Source organism: Gasterosteus aculeatus, chromosome 7, assembly GCF_964276395.1.
Source record: "Gasterosteus aculeatus chromosome 7, fGasAcu3.hap1.1, whole genome shotgun sequence".
Lineage (NCBI taxonomy): Eukaryota > Metazoa > Chordata > Actinopteri > Perciformes > Gasterosteidae > Gasterosteus > Gasterosteus aculeatus.
The window spans coordinates 2,882,981-2,905,740 of record NC_135694.1 but is presented as its reverse complement, the minus strand read 5'-3'; the positions used below and the strand labels follow the sequence as shown (position 1 = coordinate 2,905,740).

The 22,760-nt window shown below is 44.8% G+C and overlaps 2 protein-coding genes and 1 long non-coding RNA gene across 5 annotated transcripts; all 3 read left to right on the top strand.

Moving 5' to 3' along the window:
* The first annotated feature begins 410 nt into the window (after positions 1 to 410).
* LOC144410226 (uncharacterized) lies at positions 411 to 1,622 on the top strand. Its single transcript, XR_013468151.1, has 3 exons — positions 411 to 547; positions 780 to 883; positions 1,500 to 1,622. It is a non-coding gene; the product is annotated as an uncharacterized LOC144410226 (long non-coding RNA).
* Positions 1,623 to 2,846: 1,224 nt separating this feature from the next.
* LOC120821861 (solute carrier family 12 member 3) lies at positions 2,847 to 12,848 on the top strand. 3 transcript variants are annotated; one of them, XM_078105542.1, is made up of 28 exons: positions 2,847 to 2,987; positions 4,129 to 4,247; positions 4,467 to 4,623; positions 4,765 to 4,890; positions 4,975 to 5,050; positions 5,473 to 5,568; positions 5,672 to 5,811; positions 6,109 to 6,219; positions 6,343 to 6,454; positions 6,545 to 6,669; positions 6,761 to 6,845; positions 7,364 to 7,521; positions 7,633 to 7,740; positions 8,061 to 8,184; positions 8,278 to 8,379; positions 8,474 to 8,629; positions 8,737 to 8,836; positions 8,963 to 9,074; positions 9,175 to 9,309; positions 9,536 to 9,642; positions 9,845 to 9,927; positions 10,046 to 10,114; positions 10,205 to 10,309; positions 10,391 to 10,502; positions 10,698 to 10,784; positions 10,925 to 11,060; positions 11,183 to 11,250; positions 11,574 to 12,848. In XM_078105542.1, exons 2-28 carry the CDS (start codon positions 4,144 to 4,146, stop codon positions 11,710 to 11,712), a joined length of 3,033 nt encoding a protein of 1,010 aa, XP_077961668.1. In that variant the 5' UTR covers positions 2,847 to 2,987; positions 4,129 to 4,143; the 3' UTR covers positions 11,713 to 12,848. The 3 variants fall into 3 exon arrangements, with proteins under 3 accessions (XP_077961668.1, XP_040036854.2, XP_077961666.1); XM_040180920.2 differs by having other exon boundaries at positions 4,762 to 4,890; XM_078105540.1 differs by having other exon boundaries at positions 4,762 to 4,890; positions 10,046 to 10,309.
* A 2,144-nt stretch (positions 12,849 to 14,992) lies between these two features.
* On the top strand, positions 14,993 to 19,592 carry LOC120821866 (leukotriene B4 receptor 1). Its single transcript, XM_040180927.2, has 4 exons — positions 14,993 to 16,273; positions 17,132 to 17,663; positions 18,313 to 18,589; positions 18,707 to 19,592. The coding sequence occupies exons 2-4, from the start codon at positions 17,185 to 17,187 to the stop codon at positions 19,085 to 19,087; spliced, it is 1,137 nt and encodes a 378-aa protein (XP_040036861.2). The 5' UTR covers positions 14,993 to 16,273; positions 17,132 to 17,184; the 3' UTR covers positions 19,088 to 19,592.
* Positions 19,593 to 22,760: the final 3,168 nt, after the last annotated feature.

Genomic DNA, 22,760 nt, shown 5'->3' with positions numbered 1-22,760 from the left:
TCCGGAGGGCGGTGGTGAGTCGGAATGTGAACTTTAAGATGCCCTCTTAGCTTTTGATTAGGGTCCAGCTGCTCTGCTCGAGGAATAATCACACTGTTAGTTTTCATTGACTCTGGTGCAGATGCAAACCTCATGGACATGACTCACATCTGAGGATCGGGCAGGTGGCCCTGGAGGAACCACTCCGCGCCACTGCTCAATGTTTGTGTTTTTGTGTTTCTGGATGACATTCTTGTTTTCTGCAGGAACATGTGTTGCATCTACGTCCTCCAAAAGCTTTTGAAGAACCACCTTTTAGTAAACGCAGGGAACTGCGAGTTCCACACTACGGCGGTATTGTTCCTGGATCCTTAAGGCTGGTAATATCCAGATGGAGTCTGCTAAGACCAGAGCAGTCGCTGACTGAACTTCAGCGCTTTCTTGGCTTTGCCAACTTCTACCGGTGGTTCATCTGTAACTACACTTCCGTGGCTGCCCCCCTCACAGCCCTCACCTCCCAATTTGTGCCCTTCCGGTGGTCCTCTGTGGCGGCAGAGGCCTTCAGTGAGTGAGTTAAAATCATGTTTACCTCTGCTCCCATCCTCATATTCCCAGATCTGGCCCGGCAGTTTATCTTAGAGGTGGACGCCTTGGAAACTGGTGTAGAAGCTGTCCTTTCTCAGCGGTTGGCTGAGGACCAAAGGGTTCACCCTTGTGCCTTCTTCTCCCGAAAGCTGTCCTCCGCAAAGAGGAATTGCTACATTGCAAACTGCAGTTAAACTCGTATTGCTCTCCTATAGACTTGGCTCCAAGAACATCAAATCCGCCGCCTTGCCCCGCCAATTCCAGCGTGGGAGCTCTCCTCCTCATCCTGAAGGTATCCTTCCTCCTGAGTGTATTATTGGTGAGTGTAATGGGAAAATGATATGTAACCATTTTAAATGCTTCATTTGTATAACCAGTTTATTAGTTGCAAGTGCTTAGATCACAAAGGCCCTGACATAAGAACTGACGTCTCCCACTTGGATTAGATGTTTCCAGCAGTCATAGCTGTAGAGATGGAACAAAGTGTTCGTTATGTCTATGACCACCTTTGTTTTAGCATGTTGGGAGAGCAAGGACACGGTCAAAGAACTGACGTGTCTTACATGGACAAGATGTTCCCAGTGCCCTGGCTGTAGAGACTCAACAAGATAGTCAAAGGTTTCTGTTGACGCCACCGATATCTAACCTTAGGTATAAGAACTGCCCCGATGTGTTGGGGGCAGAAGGAGGTTCTTGACAGTCTACTGACTACGTAGCTGTTGTGACCCTCTTTCCCTTGCAAGAAAATAAATGGAGAAAAGACATATTTGACTCAGAGCCTTTGTTTCTTACTTAACGATTGTCTGTGCAAAATCTTCCACAACATGAGTAACCTGGCAGGTGGAGGACAAGGTTAGACGCTTCCATGCCGAACACCCTGCCCCAGTGCTTGTCCAGTTAACTGGTTGTTTGTTCCTGCCAACTCTCGTCCGCAGGTTCTCCAGTGGGGTCAGTTGTCCCGCTTGTCTTGCCATCCAAGTGTCTGATGCATATTAGCAAGGCTCAGACACTGCTTTTTGTGGTCTTCCATGGAGGAGGAGAGTTTGTCGCTGCCTGCCTGGTCTGCTCCCAGCATAAGAGAACTCGTCAACCTCCGTCCGGACTTCTTCATCCTCTGCCTATTCGTAGTCGTCCTTGGTCCACCATCGCTTTGAATATTGTAACCGGCCTGCCCCCTTCTGACGGTAACACTCATCCTCACGGTCATTGATCAATTTTCAAAGTCTGCTATGCTAATACCACTAACAAAGTTACCCACAGCCAAGAAGAGAAGTGTTTTTGGAAAATGTTTTCCGGTTGCCTGGTATGCCCATTGATGTTTGCTATGACCGTAAACCACAATTCACCTCTCACTTTTGGTCAGAATTTTGTCGACTGCTGGGAGCCACGGCAAGTCTCTCTTCAGGGTGTCATCCGCAATCTAACGGGCGGGCTGAGCAGATGAACCAAGAGATGGAGACAACATTACGATGTCTCTCGTCTCGCAATCCCTCCTCCTCGTCGGAGCATCTCTGGTGGAGTATCCCCACAACATCCTACCCAGTTTGGCTACCGGGCTCCCACCGTTCCAGTGTGCCCCAGGGTATCGACCACCCCTGCTCCCGAAGCATGAATGGGAGGCCATCGATGGAGGACCCGTCTACTTGGTCCATCGTCTGCTCAGATCTCGGCGACGGGGCAAGGGGCTGCAATACCTGGTTGACTGGGAAGCTTATGGTCCAGAGGTGCATGAATGGGTTCCCGCTCCCAACATTTTCGATCTCTCCCTGATCACGGACTTTCACCAGGCTAATCCGAACCAGACCCGTGGGACGTCAAGAGTCGTCCCTACAGGGGAAGGGTTAGGGTTCTATCACGAATTCTCCATTTTTTCATCCTGCTTGTTCATTTAACTCTGGTCATTCCAGATCCTGTCATCAACACAAGATCATCTCTTATTCCCTTCACCTGGTCTTCATGCCCTTCCAACCTGCAGCACATTCTCCCTCACTATCACAGATTAGTCCCTCACTATCACTATCACCGCACACTTACACTTTCCCTCTGCCAGATTGTCTTGTCCCTGATCGTCCTGTTCCGACCCTGTTTGCCTGACTACTCAACCCAGGATTTTTGCGTGCCCCCTTTTCGGATTTGTTTGCCGGTTGGACTGATTTCCCGGTTTTGACCCTGCCTGAACACAAGCATAGAACTTTACTTTCACTGCTCAGGTGTGTGTGTGTGTGTGTGTGTGTGTGTGTGTGTGTGTGTGTGTGTGTGTGCGTGTATGTGTGTGTTATGAAGGGAGGGTAGGAAGAGGTGGTGAGATGGGAGGGGAGGTCTCCTCTGTGATGGTATAAATATGAAGAGTCGCAGTTTGTGAAGATAAAAAAAGGAACATTTCATCCATTGACAACAGCTCCTTCATCTGAAATAGAAGTAAAGTGAGTACAATAGACTTTAATTCTAAATGGTGATACTGATTAAATCATTGTCATATTTGGGTATCATTTAAAGGCTTAATGATATCTAAAATGTGTGATATGATTTGTTGCACTTTGGTTTTTGCTGTGGATTTCCTGTTTTTTACTGCTTGACTTCCCACTCATCTATGGTTATTATAATTAGATCAAAAGAAACAGCATGCCTACTCACATCATTAATTACTTATTGTACATCTACTGACAATCTTTAACAATGTATTTTTCTTCTCACTGAAAAGAAATAATCTATATTGGTAAATCTTCCCGAGATAACCAACGCAATTATTTTCAAGGGCAGTTGTCTCGTGGATAATAGAAGATTTGCACATCGCCTTTTTCTCATGCAGATGCCTCATAGATGAGCTCAGTAGCTCGAAGAAAAGACACCCACATCCTGCCGTGCATTCAAGACTTCTACTTAATGAGTAATTAGACAGTTCTTTCACGGTGCACACGCCGGAATAAATACTATAACAAAATAATCAAACCATGACTTAATTGACAAGGAGCTGAGCAAAGTCTGACAAATTGCCTTAGCTGATGTCATTCGAGTCAGTGTTGGTCAAGAGACCGAAGAGTTTTGTAAAATAAAAAACAAACAAGTGTCTCACCCAGCAGAACGCTGTTCGTGTTCTGCCAGCTACATAACATAGTGACTTATTTTATCAAGCAAACTGCAATCTTTTCCCAAAGTTGTCATTTTTGTAGCAAAAAAACAACAACCTAAAAACAAAGTAAACATACAAAACAGTATGAAGTTTATTTTGGAAAAGTGAAGTGTAACGAGTGAAAACTCTCACATCATCCATGATGCAGCAAAACTTGTGGAAGGTAGGCTGAGGGCGGTAGTTTAAAGCGCAGTGCAAGTGACCCAGCAGCAGTATTGGACGAGGGGAGAATTTGTTTTGTTTTGTTTTTAAACAATCGATGCAGATAAAAGAAAAGCAGTGTAGTCAGTGTGAGACCATGTGACATAGAAACTGTTCCAGATCTGCTGGCGCAGGACAAAGGCGGTGTCTCTCAGACCATGATTTCAGTGAAAAAAGAATTCTCATATGGCTTATTGTTTTCTCATCCCCCTTTTACCCATTTGGTTGCATAGGAGTGAGACGTGCCAATGGGGCTGCTCACGTCTAAACTCGGCGGGTTGGTCCCTAGTGAAGCCAGAAATGGAAACTTCCAAGTTCCTCCAACGATTGTTGTCTCAGACACGGATTCAAGGTTTGTGGTGTTTGCTGCCGAGACCACTTTTCCCTTTTCAACATCTGATTTTATTTCCTCAAATACGGGTCCACTTGGTGGTCCAAACTGGTGTTTCCTTTGTTACACATTCAAGATACATTGGCTGAGTTCTTCATGACAATTGCAATTACTTAAATTTCCTGCAATATTTGCTGTTTATTTATTTTTAATTTTTAAATAACATCCCCTATCCAACAGTGCATCAGAGCACCAGGGCTCCAGGACGGAGCTGCGGAGGTCTTCCGTCTACAGCACGATCGACCTGGTGCCGCAGCTGGAGCATTATGACATTTCACTGCCAAACCGTCAAATGAGGAGCCGTCCATCCCTTGAGGTTCTCCGCAGCTCATACGGGGTCAGCGTTCCACCTCACACCTTGCACACAAGTCGTGCACTTCTGACCAAGCAGGACCCTGCTGTGAATGCATTTCCGCTTCCCACTATCGACCATTTGAGAAGGCTTTTAAACGTGTAAAATGTATTTTCTTTTCAGCAGTCAGAGGGGGATGTAGAGGTCCCCGATAAAGAGTTGGGAGCTGTCAGTGCTCAAGACATCACACAGGAAGGCTCAGCAGTTAAGGAGAAAGAACCCATTAGGTTTGGCTGGGTGACGGGAGTCATGGTGAGCAAACTTGTGTTTGAGTGGAGGACACGCGGCATTTGACGGATGTTTTACTGAGGTGCTTTTATTGGACTTTTGTTACAGATTCGTTGCATGCTGAACATTTGGGGAGTCATCCTGTTCCTCCGTCTTTCTTGGATCACATCCCGGGCCGGCATTTGTGAGTTCCTACCCCCCCCTTCAATACCCCTTCAATCACTCTGTGCAGTGGCTGAAACACTTCACGGCGTCACTCTCGCCCCCCTTGTATGACTTCAATTGATTTACCTTTAAGCACTATGTTGAATGAGAATAATGTGTGCACCTTCCTGGTTGGGTCTTGTCTTTGGCGTGGGGTAAAACCCTGAAGTCAAGGAGTCTCACTTCTATACTGGACAGGTGTTTTGATTCCATTGTCTCATAATCCGCCCATGCCATCAGAACGTGCAATCGATTGTGAAAGCCCACGTACTTACCGTCTAATGGCAAATTCATGTCTTGCGACATCTAAAGCTTATATAGTTGAGAAGATGCATGCATGTAAAGCATTTCTCGGGCGAAGATGGAGAAACATGCCGTTGAACCCCAAACGTCTCATCTCAGTGTTGACCTGGCTTATCGTTGCGATGTCCGTATTGGTGACCTCGATAACTGCCCTCTCCATCTCTGCTATCGCCACCAACGGGAAGGTGATCTCAGGTCAGTCACTTGCTGTGTCTCAAAGCTGTGCACATTTTACAACACAATAATTTGTTGCCATTCAATTTTTCCTTTTATTGGGGGAATTCAACATCCTTTTCAGGAGGGGCGTATTTCATGATTTCCCGTTCTTTGGGGCCTGAGATTGGTGGTCCGATCGGGGCGGTGTTTTCCTTTGCCAACGCCCTGGCCTGTGCGCTCAACACTGTGGGCTTTGCAGAGGTGGTCCGCGATTTGATGCAGGTAATTATTCCTCAAAAAATGTATGCAGGATGGTTCATTTTTCGTGACCCCCAAGGATAGAGAAACTTTGCGAGGTACCATTTCTAAGAGATATGCTAAAACCATGTTGTAGTTTATTTTGAGCAACTATTTAGATGTGGCCAGTGGGCTGCAGTCGGACCACTGGTCATAGTTTGGCCGCCATGAGGATTTGATGGTCCGAAATGAATAAAAGAGTATCGTAATATGACATTTAAGTGTGATGTGAAGAGCTTATGTTTGGTTTCTTACATGAATAATTTGCTCGTTTAAATGTAGGAGTTTGATGTCGTCATGGTCGACGCAATCAATGACGTCCGTATTGTAGGCGTGATCACGGTGACTGTTCTTCTGTTCGTTTCATTGGCTGGGATGGAGTGGGAGTCCAAGGTGGGCACATACCGACACATCGTACTGTATTCACTGTCTAGATTTTTAGTCATGTGGTTTTTTTAAATATTTTTTCCGTATCTCTTATGTATCTCTCTCTCTCTCTCTCTCTCTCTCTCTCAGGCCCAGTATTTATTCTTTATCACTCTCTTGGTTTCGTTTGCCAACTACTTGGTGGGCACAGTCATACCCCCCAAAGTAGAGAAACAAGCCCAGGGCATCTTTGGATACAGTGGTATGTTCAGGCTTATCGGGACTCACTGCCCTTTGATACATCATTAGTTTTAAAGAATATATACTTAACGTGTCTGTGACTTGTCACCAGGTGATATCTTTGTGGAAAACTTAACACCAGACTGGAGAGGAACTAACTTTTTCCAGATGTTTGCCATTTTCTTCCCTTCGGCCATCGGCATACTGTCTGGGGCCAACATCTCAGGAGACCTCAAAGTATGAAGGGAAACAATGCAGATCCTTTTTACATTGCTGCACCAACAAGGAATACACAAATGTTGAACCTGTGTATTATTTCCTTTTGCAGGACCCTGCTACCGCCATCCCCAAAGGCACCCTCATGGCCATTTTTGGGACTACAGTCAGCTACATAGTTATCCCTGTGACCGTCGGTAAGCTACTCATTCAGCAAGCTTTCGTTTGGAGTTGGTTTACTTCTCATTTGAAGTGATTTTCTGGGCTGGTGGGGATTATTCCAGGTGCGGGTGTAAATGGGCTTAAAAGCAAAGATATCACAGACTCAATGACACAAATACTTCATCACACTGCACCTCAAACCTTTTCTTAACGCTCAATGCTGCCCATATAAAGTCATATGGCCAACGAGAAGCCAATAAAATCATCAAATGTTTCCTCTTGGTTTACCCACTAAAACTTCTGTTTGTATGTGTGAGCAGATGTAATCACTGGTTTTGCTAATAATGCAGTGGCAATAAACTATCCAGCCCTTTTTCTGTTAGTACATAGTCTACAAATAGTGATGCAAGATGTTAGAGAGCAACAAGTAATCCTTGGAGTTGTGAAATAAGGGCTTTGCTCTTTTTGGATGTCAAAGTTTCCAGAAACAAAACGTTAAAGGTGTCCAGTTTTCCGTCAGGACAGTAATGTTTACACCTTCATCCCCTTCCAGGAGCATGTGTCCTGCGGGACGCCTCTGGTAATATCAGTGACATGATGACGGGCAACAACACGGACGACTGTGTTGGTCTGGGGTGCGCCCACGGCTGGAACTTCACAAAGTGCATTCAGTTAGAAAACTGTGAATATGGTCTGAACACCAATACAAAGGTATCCTTCAATCCCAAATTACAGAATAGAAATATACACAGAGCTTACTTATTTTGTAAAATAGAACAGTTTTCATGATGTTAATACTGCGATGGTGACTTTTCCGACCAGGTACTGGGCCAACTTTCAGGGTTCTATTACCTCATCACTGCTGGTGTCTTTGCTGCCAGCCTGTCGTCCGCCCTCGGGTTCCTCGTCTCCGCCCCTAAAGTCTTTCAGGTGTGAACTCAAGCCCCTTTTTCTTAATTGTGCTTCTTCGTACAAAAATATACAATTCTGTGATTAAGATTAGCTTTCATAAGACTGCTAGTAGCACCGTACTGCTGATAGAAGCACTGTTTTTAATATATGTTTTAATGCAAAGTCCAATCTGTGGATGCATAGAGACATTAGAAAGTCATATTTATGTAACTAAAAAGCTATTGTAAATACTTTTCCTTTTAATTGCTTCATAAAAAATCCTAACAAATGTTTACATGCAGACAAATGTAACCCAAAGCCAACATTAATGAGCTTCTGTTTTCTGCGTCTTTTGCCAGTGTCTTTGCAGAGACAACATCTACCCATACATTGGATTCTTTGCCAAAGGTTATGGCAAAAATGAGGAGCCACTGCGGGCTTATTTACTCTGCTACCTCATTGCTGTGGCCTTCATTCTCATTGGTGGGTGTGATCTAATGTCGTTGTTTTATTAATTCATTTGTCTGTATATCGTTATACAAAATGACACCGTTTCTCTCTCCTTCATGCTCACAGCTGAGCTGAACACCATCGCGGCCTTGATCTCCAACTTCTTTCTGTGCTCCTACAGCCTCATCAACTTCAGCTGCTTTTACGCCTCCACCACCAACTCCCCCGGTGGGTAATCCGCTGGTCACGGCCTCCTATGGCCAAACACACAGGGGTGTCCTACTGTATCTGGTCTCAATTAGTCTCAATACGCCCCCGTTAGGTTGGAGGCCGGCGTTTCACTACTACAGCAAATGGACGGCTTTGTTCGGAGCCGTGATCTCCGTGGTGCTGATGTTCCTGTTCACCTGGTGGGCGGCTCTCATCACCTTCACCATCATCTTCTTGCTCTTCGGCTACGTCAACTTCAAGAAGCCCAGTGAGTGCTGAACGGACTCGGCCGGTCCCGAAAGGCAACGCCCCGCCGCTGTTCCTCCCTGGACACACCTGATGTGTGTGTGTGTGTGTGTGTGTGTGTGTCCACAGCGGTGAACTGGGGATCGTCGGTGCAGGCGGGTACATATAACATGGCTCTGTCCTACTCCGTCTGGTTGTCTGGTGTCGAGGATCACGTCAAGAACTTTAGGTAGGTGACGTACCGCGCCTCCATGTTTCTTCCTATCACACGCCGGTATGGAGTCTTCTGTCTGTCTGTCCGTGTGTGTTTGTCTAAATCCACTTCTGAGCTGGAGTCCCATGTGTGTTGCATCAGACCACAGTGCCTCGTCATGACCGGGCCCCCGAACCAGCGACCGGCACTGGTGGACTTTGTGGGCTCCTTCACCAAACACATAAGCCTGATGATCTGTGGAGACATCATCATGGTCAGTTCTTCTCCACCTCAATGGTTTTAGTTCCCCCCCCAAAGAAAAAGAAAACGAGAGGAATGATACACGTCCGTTGTTGAATATCCGACTCCTGTAGGAGCAGGACAAGCACGCTCGGCCGCACGACGCCACGGACATGTTGGTGAAGTGGATGAACAAGAGGAAGGTGCGCTCCTTTTACAGCCCGTTCACTGCCGACAGCATCCGAGTGGGAGCTCGACACCTGCTGCAGGTAAAACATCTGCATGACTTTTAAATCTGTGGCATTTGACAATGCGACTGTAACCTCTGATCCAGATGTTGAGTTGCGTCACTTTCGCAGTCTTGTTTTTTCTCCTTTTTTTATTTGGACATGCCATCTATTGAGTGTAAAGTAGTATGAATCTCCCCCAAAAAGTGTTTTCAGTGTTTTTCATATTAATGGGTTTTTAAACATTATTTTTACTCTCATTTTCAAGGCTTCTGGTCTTGGCAAGCTGAAGCCCAACACTCTGGTTCTGGGCTTCAAGGCAAACTGGAGGGAGAGTTCACCTGAAAGCATCGATGATTATATTAACACCATATAGTAAGTGTGGAAGACAGATATTGACTTTCTCGGTTTCCCTGTCATTTTTAAAATAGCACACCCTCCACTTAGTGAGGAGAGCTGGTTTGAAAACGAATGGATGCTAAACTAAAATCCAGTGTCTCTGGGTAGAATACTTACTTAATTGCATCCGCGTATCTATTTCATAACTCCGGTTTCAACTTCCTCCTTTATGCTCCAGCGATACCTTCGACGCCAACTACTGCTTGTGTATCCTGAGGATGATGGACGGGCTGGATGTCTCTGAGCAGCTGGATTCAGAAGGTTTCCAATCCAGTCCTTCTCAATACCTTTTTGTGTTAATTGTATCTTCATGCTTTCCCACACCTCAACGTATTTGAACAATGGTAAAATGGTTGAAGGTTTTTTCCCTCTCCTCCAGTGAACCAGGCCTTTGAGCTTGATGAATCTGCTGAAAATGAGCAACATAAATCTCCTGAGACGGAATCGGGTGAGCATATAGTATCACTACACATTACAGCTTTATTTTTTGCGCTGTACTACTGCTTACGCCTCGCTCCTTCTCCTCTGGCCGCTCCAGCCGACGACCTCTCCGATGGAGGCGACGACGTTCAGAACAAGACAGTGTTTCAAAACGACCAGGGCAAGAAGACCATTGACGTCTACTGGATAGCCGACGACGGAGGTCAGATCTGATCCCGCGTTGGCATGTGCGATCGCCAAAGAAGACTCCTCGGTTTTGAAGTTCTTCTCTTCTCGTTTGAAGGTCTGACTCTGCTGGTTCCCTACCTGCTCACGAGGAGGAAGCGCTGGCACCGCAGTAAGATCCGCGTCTTCATCCTGGGAGACGAACAGAACCAGGAGGAAGGCCGCAAAGAGTGGGTGTTTCATCGAGTCGGATTAATGAGAAATAACAATAAGTCACAGTGAAAATGTCTTGGTCCTGCCTGTGGGCTTTTTCCACTTTAAATCCAAATAAACTGATAACAATAGTAATTTACCTTTAGTAATGTAATCTGGGGGCGTTTGTAGAAAGGGATTCTGCCGAGGTTGTGATTGTTGTTTCTTTCCAGGATGATCGCTCTGCTGAAGAAGTTTCGCCTGGATTGCAGCAACGTCACGGTGATAACGGACAGCGAGAGGTCTCCCAACCCCAAAAAGTAGGTCCAGAAAAGCAGTGTTGCTTCTGCAGGGGACGCAAATTGCTCCCCTCACAAACAAACCTTCCGCCATCGTTTTGTAATTTCCACACATTTTTCATCCGTGACCTCTGACCTTCTGCTCCCCGCCGGCTCGTCAGCCTCTGCAGGTTCGTGGAAAGTGTCGCTCCCTTCAGGCTGCACAGCGAACCGCATGAAGGCGACTCGGTCAACGAGACGAAGCAAAGCGCCCCGTGGAAGATATCAGACAAAGAGTTCGAGGCCTTCCGATTAAAGGTGTGTGCGCGTTTCGGTCGCTGGTGCTTATTCTCGTTTGAACTGGAAGCAATGAAGGGGAAATTTCTTATCTGCAACATGTCCGCCCCCCCTCACCCCATCCCTTCTCCCTCCCTTCATAGTCCGAGAGTAAGGTGAGGCTGAACGAAATCATCCGGAGGAATTCTCAACATGCTGCCCTCGTCCTCGTGTGAGTACACAGTCATAAGTCATACCAAAGAGCCTCCAAACAAATATGTTATATTTACTGTTATGAGGCAAGAACATTCACTGCTCAAATGATGAAATCGGTTCCCTGTTTTGAAATCTGTCCACAAGGGTGCAAATCGTTTACAAATAAAACACCCGTCGACGGGTATTTTCATGCCTGTGTGACACACACGAGAAAGATGAGCACTGGTTTTAGGTCACTGCAAACCACAGCGTGCACTCATTTGCAACATTTTCCTCATACTCAGCCGTTTTGTCACCTTCATGTAAATGTGGTGTCATTTTTTTTTTTTTGTCTCCCAGGAGCCTTCCTGTGCCACACAGAGACTGCACCAGTGCTCTGTTCATGGCCTGGATGGATACTCTGACCTGCGGCCTGCACTGCCCGGTGGTGCTGATACGCGGAAACCAGCAGAACGTGCTCACCTTCTACTGCCAATGAGTCCGGAGTCTAAGGGATGGACACTAGATCGAGCCCCACTAATTTAATAAGTGAGAAGAAAATATGTATTACCAGGGAAGGGTATAAAAGTTCTATATCTAATATATATGTGAAGACGACGCCAATGCAGACGCTCGCTGAAGTTCATCTTCGGGATGTCCCCTCTTAGTCGGTCGCCCTCGGCGACGTCAGTCGCTAAAAGCTGACAGAGAGGAAGAGGGGAGGATCCCGTCGATGCCTACAGGCGGACAGAGATAAGAGAAGCAGCCGGACCCCAGGAGAAGGCCTCTGAACGCGGCCCTGAACTAGTCTGAGATCAGCTGCAGACTAACTGTGCAGTGTATCACTTCCCTGCGGGAATAGCTGCGTTTGGGATGCTTTTCTAACCCGGGTTTTTCCCTTAAATTGAGGCTTTTCTTAGTCCTTGTTTTGAGAGATGAGCTTCTTAAGAATTACTAAGACAATTTATTTACGAAGCAAAGAGATTAGTATGATTGCTATATGTATATAAACTTGTATTTGAAACTATTTAAATCTAGTGCACAGAAATGTCCCCACAATGAAAGGCATCCATGACGTCTGCACTTTAATGCATCAATGCAACGTGTCACATTTGATTAAATGCACAAGGAAATCTGTTGTTCATGATGCAATATGATGACTCACAAATGGCCCAAATTGTAATTGAAAGCAAACCAGTTAATGTCCTGTAAGGGAGTAGTGGGTAATCAAGTGTGTGATGATTTCAAAGATATTTTCTTTTTATTCCGTTTTGTTAATATACCCCGACTTTCCTTCCATGGTGTCAGTTTTCCTTCCCCCCCCCCCCCCCCCACAATTAAACACATCAACGAGGGCTGGTGGAATTAAACTGAAGAATATAAACTGTCCTGTTATCTTATCGTATGTGTGTGAATATATCAAAGACCGTGTACAACATTTATTGCATTTTAACTATGAGTGATGTAACAAAAATGTAACTTGGGTGATGGTAACTATGAATATAACTTCATCAATATACTTACTCAGCCAGATCAACACTTTATATGCTACTGAGGAAATATCTTTTGGATTAAACTTATTCTGTAGCCAACAATATATTTGTGTCCTTAAATAAAAAAACTTGTGAAAGTTGAGTGCAGGTTGATTTCATTTTTTAATTTGACCATTATTTAACCAGGTAAAATCAATTGAGAAACAATTCTTATTTTCAATGATGACCTGGCCAAGAGGCAGTAGCACAGTCCGCACAAGTGACAGAAACAGCACAGATACAATTTCTTGTAAAAATGGAAGAGAGAGAGAAGTGAGGACTGATCAGACTGATATGCAACTATGGCTCGTTGCAGCTTTTGTTTGAATATGTTGAGAGACGTCTGGGCTGTTAGTTTGAGAGTGTTTCGTGCTGAGTTGCAATCATATGCAGCGGGAAAATGAAAGTAGCTATGACCAAACACAGCACGGACTTTTGAAGTCACTGGATCTTAAATTGCTGGATCTCGGAAATGTGGAGAAGAGTTGAGAGGTAGCGAGGGGTCGTTCCCAAAATGACTTTGTGGACCACGAGCAGCCGGTGTTGTAGCCGCCTGGTTTGAAGGGAGGGCCAATCCACCAAGCGGCTGATTTTAAAAAACACGGGCTCGAGCCCATCAAATCCAGCTGAGTTCTTTGAATCTAACTTCATAAGTCCACCCAGGACGTGTGAAAACCTTAACAGGTTGAAGCAAGACGCAGCCGTTAAGTCAAGTGCAGCTGCACCAAAGAAATTCGATGGTTTTACGAAATGTTGGTTGAAATGTGTGGCCGTGCGTTATCAGTAACAACAATGTCATCAAAAATCAAAGAGGTGGGTAGATGCGGTAAAGCAAGTTTGTTGGCCATGGATTTGACTGTTTTCCAAAATTTCTTGGTGGAGAATTCTTCTTTGAAAGGAGCTTTCCTGCTCGCCAGAGTTGTTTTGTTCCTGCATTGTCTGAAGGCCACCCAGTCGGCAGCAGCCTGAGAAAACAGACAGTGACCAACTACCCCTCAAACAAACGTAACACAACTGGTGAACACGCATCAGTCTCTGACAACACAATAGAGGAGATGGTAAAAACAATGGAGGCCACTACACCAACGAGATGTTTCAGGTGGTGGAGAAAGAGATACAGGTAGCGGGACAGCCCAAGCGAAGTGTCGCCGTCGCGGGCATGGAGGCAGCAGGGGGCGTAATGGGTGGTGTTATCGGTAACAAGGCAGCAGAGGGAGCCAAAACACCATTGGAGGCAACAGAAATGGCAGCAAATGCTGTCATGAACAAAGCCAACGCTACTTTAAAGAGGCCGCAAGTCCATTCCACGTAGTTGGAGGTGTGTTTCTGGCCCCACGGCAAATGTTTATCCAAAATTCATTCCATCTATTTCTTTTTTTTTGTGTAGACCAACTTCTGAAAAAGGTGGAGGAACATTTTTATTCTAAAAAGTTCAACCTCTTTAATTACTACTTTAAGAATTAGCCACAAATAGGCACTGGCTTCACTGGCTACCGGTGGCTGCCCGCATCCAGTTCTAAACATTGGTGCTCACCTACCATGCTGTGAATGGATCGGGTCCAGCTTACATCCAGGACCTGGTCCAACCTCCCGACCCGCACTCTCCGCTCTGCATCTGCAAAACTGCTCGTCCCTCCCTCACTGAGAGCAAATCACTCGACTAGATCACGACTCTTTGCTGTCCTGCTCCTAAATGGTGGAACGAGCTCTCTGAAGACAGCAGGACCGCAGAGAGCCTTCACATCTTCCGCCGCAAACTAAAGACACACCTCTTCAGACTCTGCCTCGGCCAAAAGACTAACAATTTGTAGCACTTCAGGGTGAAGCGAACTGTGTTTTGAGGTGATCGGCTTGTTGAGTTGCCACGGGGGAAAAACTGGACTCACCCTTTTGAGCTGTCGCTCCGCAGGCCAGATGTGACACACCTTTCCCTCTCACTTCTCTACGTGTTAGAGCAAGTATGTACATGAGATGTGTTCGGTTTTTTAAGTCCATACGGGGCGATCATAGTCAGCTAAATCTGCATCTTACGAAATATGCGACAGACCAGGTTCCGCCGCCGCATTCGTATAGCGAGAAGCTCATCCTGGCGATCGTGTTGACCTTCTGCCTCTTTTGGTTGCCCTACCGCGTCATCGACATGGTGCAAGTATGTCACACATCCTTCTCGGGCCTTTTAATGTGCCTGTCCAGGTTAGACAGCATTTTTCACAGTTATTGATTGATCGTTATTTTCACTGTCCTCAGGTCACATGGGCTCTCTGCTCAGAGGGTGCGGTGAAAGCCACATAAGTGATGACGCAACAACTCGTGTGCCTCTTATGTTGTAGAGCTAATGTTGAAATTCAAACCCAAACCACATCTGCGTAATCATGCGTTGCAGGGTGTACAGCCGGCAGTGGTTAATGCATCACTTGCATTGCAACATTTTGAACCCCCCCACCCCTCACAGGCGGAATTAATTATGACACAATAGCGGAGCTGTCACCTCCGCCGTGGCCTTCACCAGCAGCTCTTCCACCCCGGTGCTCTACTTTCCGACATCTGCCCAAAAGGGCTGGCCTTCGTGGCCTTCGTGGCCCGCTTGTTCGAGGCCACGGGGCCGGGCTCGGTGTTGGGCCCCCACCACAGCAATGGAACCAAGGCTGACTAATGCATTTCTGCTGCAGGACATGAAAACCCCCGCAAGAATATGGTCCTCGCACTTAGGTGTGAATTCTCTCTCTTGGTGAAACAGCCCTGCGATGTGATTGGTTAAGCCAAACTGCCTGACGGAAGCGCTGAAATGAAAAAGGGAAAATTGCGAAACCTCTGGGATGATCTCAAAGTGAGAGCTCGGGTTCGATGGAGGCGCTTGATTTTGTTTTTAGATCATTTGCACTGATATGTAATAATGATGTAGAGCTGATGGGGAGTGCACAGCTGGGTGATGAGGGGACTCATTGCACGGTACACCCATTTAATTTGTTGTCGATGTTGCGAAAGTAAGTCGTACAGCTTTAAAGAGAACTGGAATGTTTTTACTGTTAGCATGTTTAGTAAAACGTGAAATATACAGAAGTAGCGATCCAGAGAAAAGAGATTCAACACTCGTGTATCAACAAGATCCTGATACTTATTCACCCTTATTATTCATTTCTGCCTTCCTTCCTCTTCCTAAAATGACACCATCAGTGTCTGTGTTGCTCTATATGACATCCACTATTTCCTCTTCCGTAATTCATCAGTGGATGTCTGAAGCTGTAGTTTTGGTACAGTGTCAGCATTTTTCCAGCAAATCCCCTCGTACTATTTAGTCAACTCATCTGCAACAAAAAAGAATCACAACGACGTCGCAAGCGAACAGGCTTCTTCCTCTCGTGACCAGGCTTCCCCTCTTGCTCAATACTGGTTTGTGTTGATGTCCACACCCCGTCCTCAAAGCACAGAGGAGCACGGGAGCGAACCGGCCGGGGAATAGATGAGCAACGGTGACCTTTTCGGACTGGAGTGTCGTTAAAAAAAGAGATCAGCAGTGAGCAGTGGAAGGTCAGTGCGCCACTTCAATTCATCCAGATATGCTAAAAGTGAATTTCATCAAAAACATTTGAATTGCAGCAGTGGGATCCCTACATTTATATAAAATATAAATGTTATGAACAAGATTGTTTGCAGCTTCGTGGTTAGAGATTAGTGAAGTTTGATAAAGCTGTTCTGAACGTGGGTTCTGCAGTCTTCAGTTCCTCTTCCACTATTACTACTATTATACGTTTTAGTAAGTAAAGGGATTCCTTCAATGTGTATTGTGGACCTTCATAAGATCATAAAATTCTCTGGTTCATTTAAAGAGCAAGAATGAAGTGATGGCCGGTTCAAGAAACATGAGATCTTTTTGTTTTATCATTTTATCAACGTCTGATAAAAACTCAGAACTTGAATAAAATGAATGAATAAATGAATAAAATGCACTGCTTTGCCCTTCTTCTTGGACTTCTTGGGCCAAAAGGTGGCAAAATAAATACAGTAAGTAAAATACATAAAAAGGTGTAAGGTGCACAAGAATAAGTCAAACAATGTATGTTTTCAGACATAGTTGGACGACTGGTAAATGTACTGAAGTGACGGCTGGTTTAAAATTAGAGGCGGACATTTCAGAAAGTTTTGACGAGAGTCTAGAACTTAAAAAAGGGAAGAAAATAAAAAAAAGGGAAATAAAGTCATGCACATTCAGGCCCTAGTTAACTACAAAGAGCCATCTCATGACTCCCTTATGTTTCAAAAAACATTTAGGGTAATAATGCAGAGAAACACACAGGGAACAAAATATGTTGGCCAATATTTCGTGACGTTGACACTATTTCCTCAATAAGCTAAATACAACATATCCTGTTTCCTGTCTGTTGAAAGGTTGTGTCAGGTTCACAGTTGTCGAAGCCCGACATTCGTCAGACGCTCTCCCGATGGCGTCCAACACCAGCATCCCCGCTCCGCCGCCACCCTCTTCCATGTCCGTCAGCGCCCAGGTGGGCATCGCCATCCTGACCCTGGCGTTGGTGCTGGGCCTCCCCGGCAACCTGTTTGTGGTGTGGTCCGTGTTCTGCCGGGTCAAGAAGCGCTCGGTGACCTGCCTGCTGGTTCTGAATCTGGCCGTGGCTGACTTCACCGTGCTGCTGGGCGCCCCCCTCTTCCTGCGCTACCTGGCCGGGGGCCGCGGCTGGGAGTTCGGCTCGGCGGCGTGCAAGCTGGTGCACTACCTGTCCAGCGTGAACATGTACGTGTCCATCTACCTGATCTGCCTGATGAGCATGGACCGCTGGCTGGCCGTGACGAAGCCCTTCCTGTCGCAGAGGATGAGGACCAAGCAGAGCCTGCTGGGTCTGCTGCTGGTGGTCTGGGTGCTGGCGTTCGTCCTGTCGCTGCCGATGCCGTTCTACCGCAGGTGAGGCCAAAGCGTTACGCTGAGGTGGTCACGGCTGCTGCAAGAGGGAGGGCAACTCAAGTCTAGTAAAGTTAACTGTATATCTGTCGGTCTGTCAAAATCTTTTAAAGTTATTTGCTGAAAATTCAGATCTTCAGGCTCATAGATGATCAGATATTATAAGATATTTGCACTGCTCCCATGTGACCTGAGGACTAACCCTATAACCCAGGAAAAGAGGACAGGGAAACAAAAGGGAAAAATTCATCGAATTTGACTAAAAACTAAAACTAAGACTAAAAACAGACCATAATACAAAACGTCCAAAAATAATGGAAGACAACAAATTCAGATTTCCTCCTTGGGAATGGGAATAGACACATTTTCGTGCACAGAGGGAGAATATAAGTGAATTCCAAAATGAATGTAAGAACAGTGTTTTTGGGAGGTTACATCAATGATTGGTTTTAATGCTGCTCAATGGTTTTGTCACTCACAAACACCCATGGATAAAGCTGGAAATTGACTGTTGGACTAATTTGGAAGTTCTGCCTCTCCATTGTCACGGATTTTAGAAAAGAAACCAGAAAACTACCTGTAGGTAATTCTGTCTCAGCACATCTGCCGTCCCATTGACTTTCTATCTGTGTTTCTTCCTCCTGCGCCGAAGCAACCTGAGCAAGACGTTCCCAAACAACCTCACGTTGAGCTTTTGTATACCGTACCACTGGAACAGCGTGGCCCACCGGGTCTTCCAGTACCTGTTCGAGACCATCATGGGCTGCGTGGTGCCGTTCACCCTCATCAACACCTGCTACTCCTCCGTCATCTGCCGCCTGCAAAGCGCCATGTTCCATCGCAGAGCACAGAGCAGCCGCCTCATCCTGCTGATCATCGGTGCCTTCGCACTGTTCTGGCTGCCGTATCACGTTGTCAACATCATAGAGGTGATTGAAGTCAGGCTGTTTGTCGATGGACTTTTCACCCAACGTGTTTTTGTTCATTAGTTTGGGCTGTTTTTTGCCGTTGCCTCCTTCCTCCTGACCTCCCTCTCCATCCTCCAGGTGGCCGGCCTGTTGCAGGGCAGCCCTACGGTGATCGCCGCCGCCCTCAGAGGGCGCCCCAACGTCACAGCCTTCGCTTACTTCAGCAGCGCCGTCAACCCCATCCTCTACGTGTTCGCCGGCAGCTCCCACATCCGCCAGGCCGGCCTCGGCTTCATGGGCAAGCTCTTCGATGGCACCAACTCGGAGAGCCGCAGCAACTCCACCTTCAGCCGCAGCGGCCGCAGCGCCTCCACGGTGGACGAGGGCAGCATGCTGCAGGCGCTGTCGACCAAACTGGGGAAGTCGTTCAAGGGCAAGGACAGGAGCAGCAGCGTGGCGGGCAAAGAGGACCACGAGTTTGAGGAGAAGATCCTGAACAGCGTCATGCAGAAAGAGTAGCGCTTGTAAGAGCCAATCACGAAGCCCTCTTCCATGGATGACTTTTGCTTGATAAGCCACGGCCCCCAAAGGATGAATCACGATGGCTTCGGTGGGCCTCACCGTCGGCGCCACGGCCAGGTCGCCAATTGTGGTTTTCGAGTCAAATAGCTCCACAACTATCAGATTGATTGGCATGACATTTGGTAAACACGCGAAGGCACATTTGGCTGCCTGACAGAGCTGCTTTGTGTGGCTTTGTAAATGAAGGTTAAACCTTCACCCAGATGATGGTTTATCTAATCAAAGCAGTGTTAGTTGAGAAATGTATATAATCGTTTGTTTTTATATTTTTATAGTTGTGCTCTTTTTTGCCGAAAAAAATATGCTAATGATTTACATTCATACTGATGTGCACTTGGATATGTTAATCGTAAATGATATGTGTGTGAATGGCTTTTATTTTTGACATTTGAATAAACAAACACAGCAATTGTTAACTTAATAAAGCTTTTTTAACATTGAATTTCCGCTGTAGTGTATTTCTTACAACGTGCACAAGATGTACTGTGCCTTAGGGACGAATTGTCCTTTGCATTTTTTCGCAATTTCCAGCCGAGCGACAACAGATCGTTGCACGTGAAACATTTCACAAAAGCCTCCTTCCCTGCGCTCGGAACATCTCAGACCACAATTGCACAACATCGGACTCAAACGGCCAAGCTGCTGGCAGCTTTCTTCCATCCAATCCGTTAGTACCTGCACCTGAACCTGCCTATCCAACACACACACACACACACACACACGCACGCTCAGTTCTAACTGTAGTGTACACACATCGCTGACGACAAGAAGCTGTTTGTGAACAAATAAATAGGACAAAACCACTGCGGAAGGCAAAGGGCTCGTTGTGGCTCTTGTGACCTCGTTGAGCCTCCTTTTGGGGTAAAAAAAAGCGGCAAAAAAAAGATTTCTCAGTTCTCGGAATTTACACAAGATCGGTTCCGTTGTGTGACGCCAGCGGCTGCTTTGACGCACACAGTACGGTGTGTCCAGGGGAAGATCTCCCTTTGTACTTATCATGAGAAAAGTATGCACCAAAAGTACCATATCAGGAGTATTTCTGTATAGAGGGACAAAGTGGCAAAGTTACAACATCAAATTAGAATTTGGCGCCAAACATCTTAACTACAAACAGCTATATTCTTTACTTCTGAATCACACCTCCCATTTTAACCTAACACTTAGCACTTAACTTAACACTTTAACTTGTCACTTATATCTTGACACATTTATGAAATGAAAGGAGGTCCTCTTATTTCAAATGCAGGAATCAACATGTATTTGCCACGCGAGTCATTCTTCTTTATACCGCCAGGTGGAGCCCAAGTGAAATATTTTCATATTATATGCAGAGAGAGGAATGCTGTAGCAACAACATTAACTGTTCACCTGTAACAAAAGTTCCATTGGACTGCTAATAGGAGCTTCTATTTAAAGTAGATATCAGCTCTCAAATCATCACAAAAAAATCACACTCAATATTAAACTATTATTCCATTAATAATTCCATATAGATGAAGAGAAACAAAATACACCGTTTTCTGTTGAGGGTGTACACTGCTGAAAAAGGAACAATTTTTTTGGAGGATTTGGTATGATTTCAATTGCTCTTTTCTGATAATGTTGTGGTCAGGTCAGTAGCACATGAATCACTTTCAGCTGCATTGGTGTTGATGGAATTAACAACAGGTGCACTAGAGGAGCAACAATGAGACGACCCCCAATATTTTTGGCAAACTACTCTGAAAATGTGAAATGTGATTCACGACAATTCAGTAGCACTGGTACTTTTTTTGTTTTAGTGGGTTATGTTTAAACCCTCGTTCAAAGGGTTCAACTCTTGTTGTGCATGTTATGATGATGTACGTGTTTGTATAGATTGTATAATGAATAATTTTACTTAGTCTAAATGTCATTTTTGGTCTATTTTAAAAGTAATATTTTGACATATATTTAACGAAAATTTTAGATTTTTCAAAGTTATATTGACGTGAAAAAATGGTCTTCAAAATCAATAATATTTTTATTTTTTTTATTTTTTGTATGAATGTAATTTATTTACTTCATATTTATTCAAAACTAAAAAATATAATTTGAGAAACTAATACATTTACTTCTAAAAGTGCAGTGTACGGCGAATGAATGCAACTTGAGGACTCCTCTTATATGTCACCTTTTTTTAAATCTTATTTCACTCAATTTCAGAGGGAGATAGGGAAGTATACGTTTCAGTCCACAGCAGATGAAACATCTGTTCCAAAGACATATCAGTAGGGAGTAAAAGTGGGATGGAGGACTTCTCAGAAAGGTCACATCCATAATAATTGCACCTATTTGCTTTGTCATCAGGCCCTCATAGATCGCCCTATTGAACCCTGAAGTGACCTCACTTACAAAATGAACTGCATACAATGTCACAGTGAAGGACACTCCCGAGTTCATGGAAGACACGGTCCAATCCGTTAACCTTTCTTTATAAACCTGAATAAGTTACCAGAACTCAAAAAATTTAGATTTTTAATTAACTTAAAACTCCAAATTTTCCAGAGCTTAAAAGGTTGGATGTACTTTCATTTTATGTTGTCCTTGTTATAAGTACAAATTAGTCAAATATGTTGAGTTTGTTTACTTAAAAATAAGTGACTCAAAACGTTTTGAGGCAATTCATTGCCTCCGTTTGAGTTTAACTAACTCAATATATCTCAAAGTCATGAACGTCTGCTACAGTATTTTCTTGCTCACCACCTTTTAGCACACTGCAATATTAAAATTAAACAGAAAAATAAATAATAAACATTTATGAATTAAAATAAATAGAACAAAAGTATTTTTTTTAAATATACTTCTATACTAAATTAATTGTAGAGCTTGAATAAATTGTAATCAGAAAAATGAATAAATAATACCAAAATGAAATTATTCTTCATTACAGCTATAAAATAAAAAGCTGTGTGTGCTTTTGGCTTCCTACTCGGCTACTTCTCAGTAAGGCAACACGGCAGAAATTTGGATGAAATTGCAAAAAATCTATAGACTGTTTAAGAACATTTTCGTTTACAAATTTGAGCTTTTCAAAAAGCCTTTCAATTCAATTAATTTTATGTTGTATAGCCCAAAATCGGCAATTACAAATTTGCCTACAAAGGGCTTTTTTTCTGTACACATGCAACATCCTCTGTCCTGAAACCCTCACATCGGCCCAGGAAAAAAAAAAAAGAGAAACGCTTCCATGGGAAAAAAGGGAAGAAACCCGGAGTCAGTCCAAGTACAAAACCTTGTGGGACTCGTGACCAACATTGGCGGTCATCGAGGATTTATAAACACAAAATGGGTTCAATCCGATAAATAGCCTACAACTTAAACCAGCTGAGTGATGTTCCTTAAATACCAATAATGTTCTAGTCTCTGCAAAACGATACAATGATCAATGGCGTCACAACGCGGCAATAAAGTCCAGGAAGACAAGAAAAGAAATGAGTCCTTGCTCTGCTGCTATTAGAGATGATTCGTAATTCACCAGTGCTGTGATGGACTCAAAATCCTGACTAGAAATCCTCAAACAAACCGGTGTTTTGTAGAAACTCCCATAAATGATTTGCGACGGATTTCTCAAAGATCTTAGAGTCGTGTC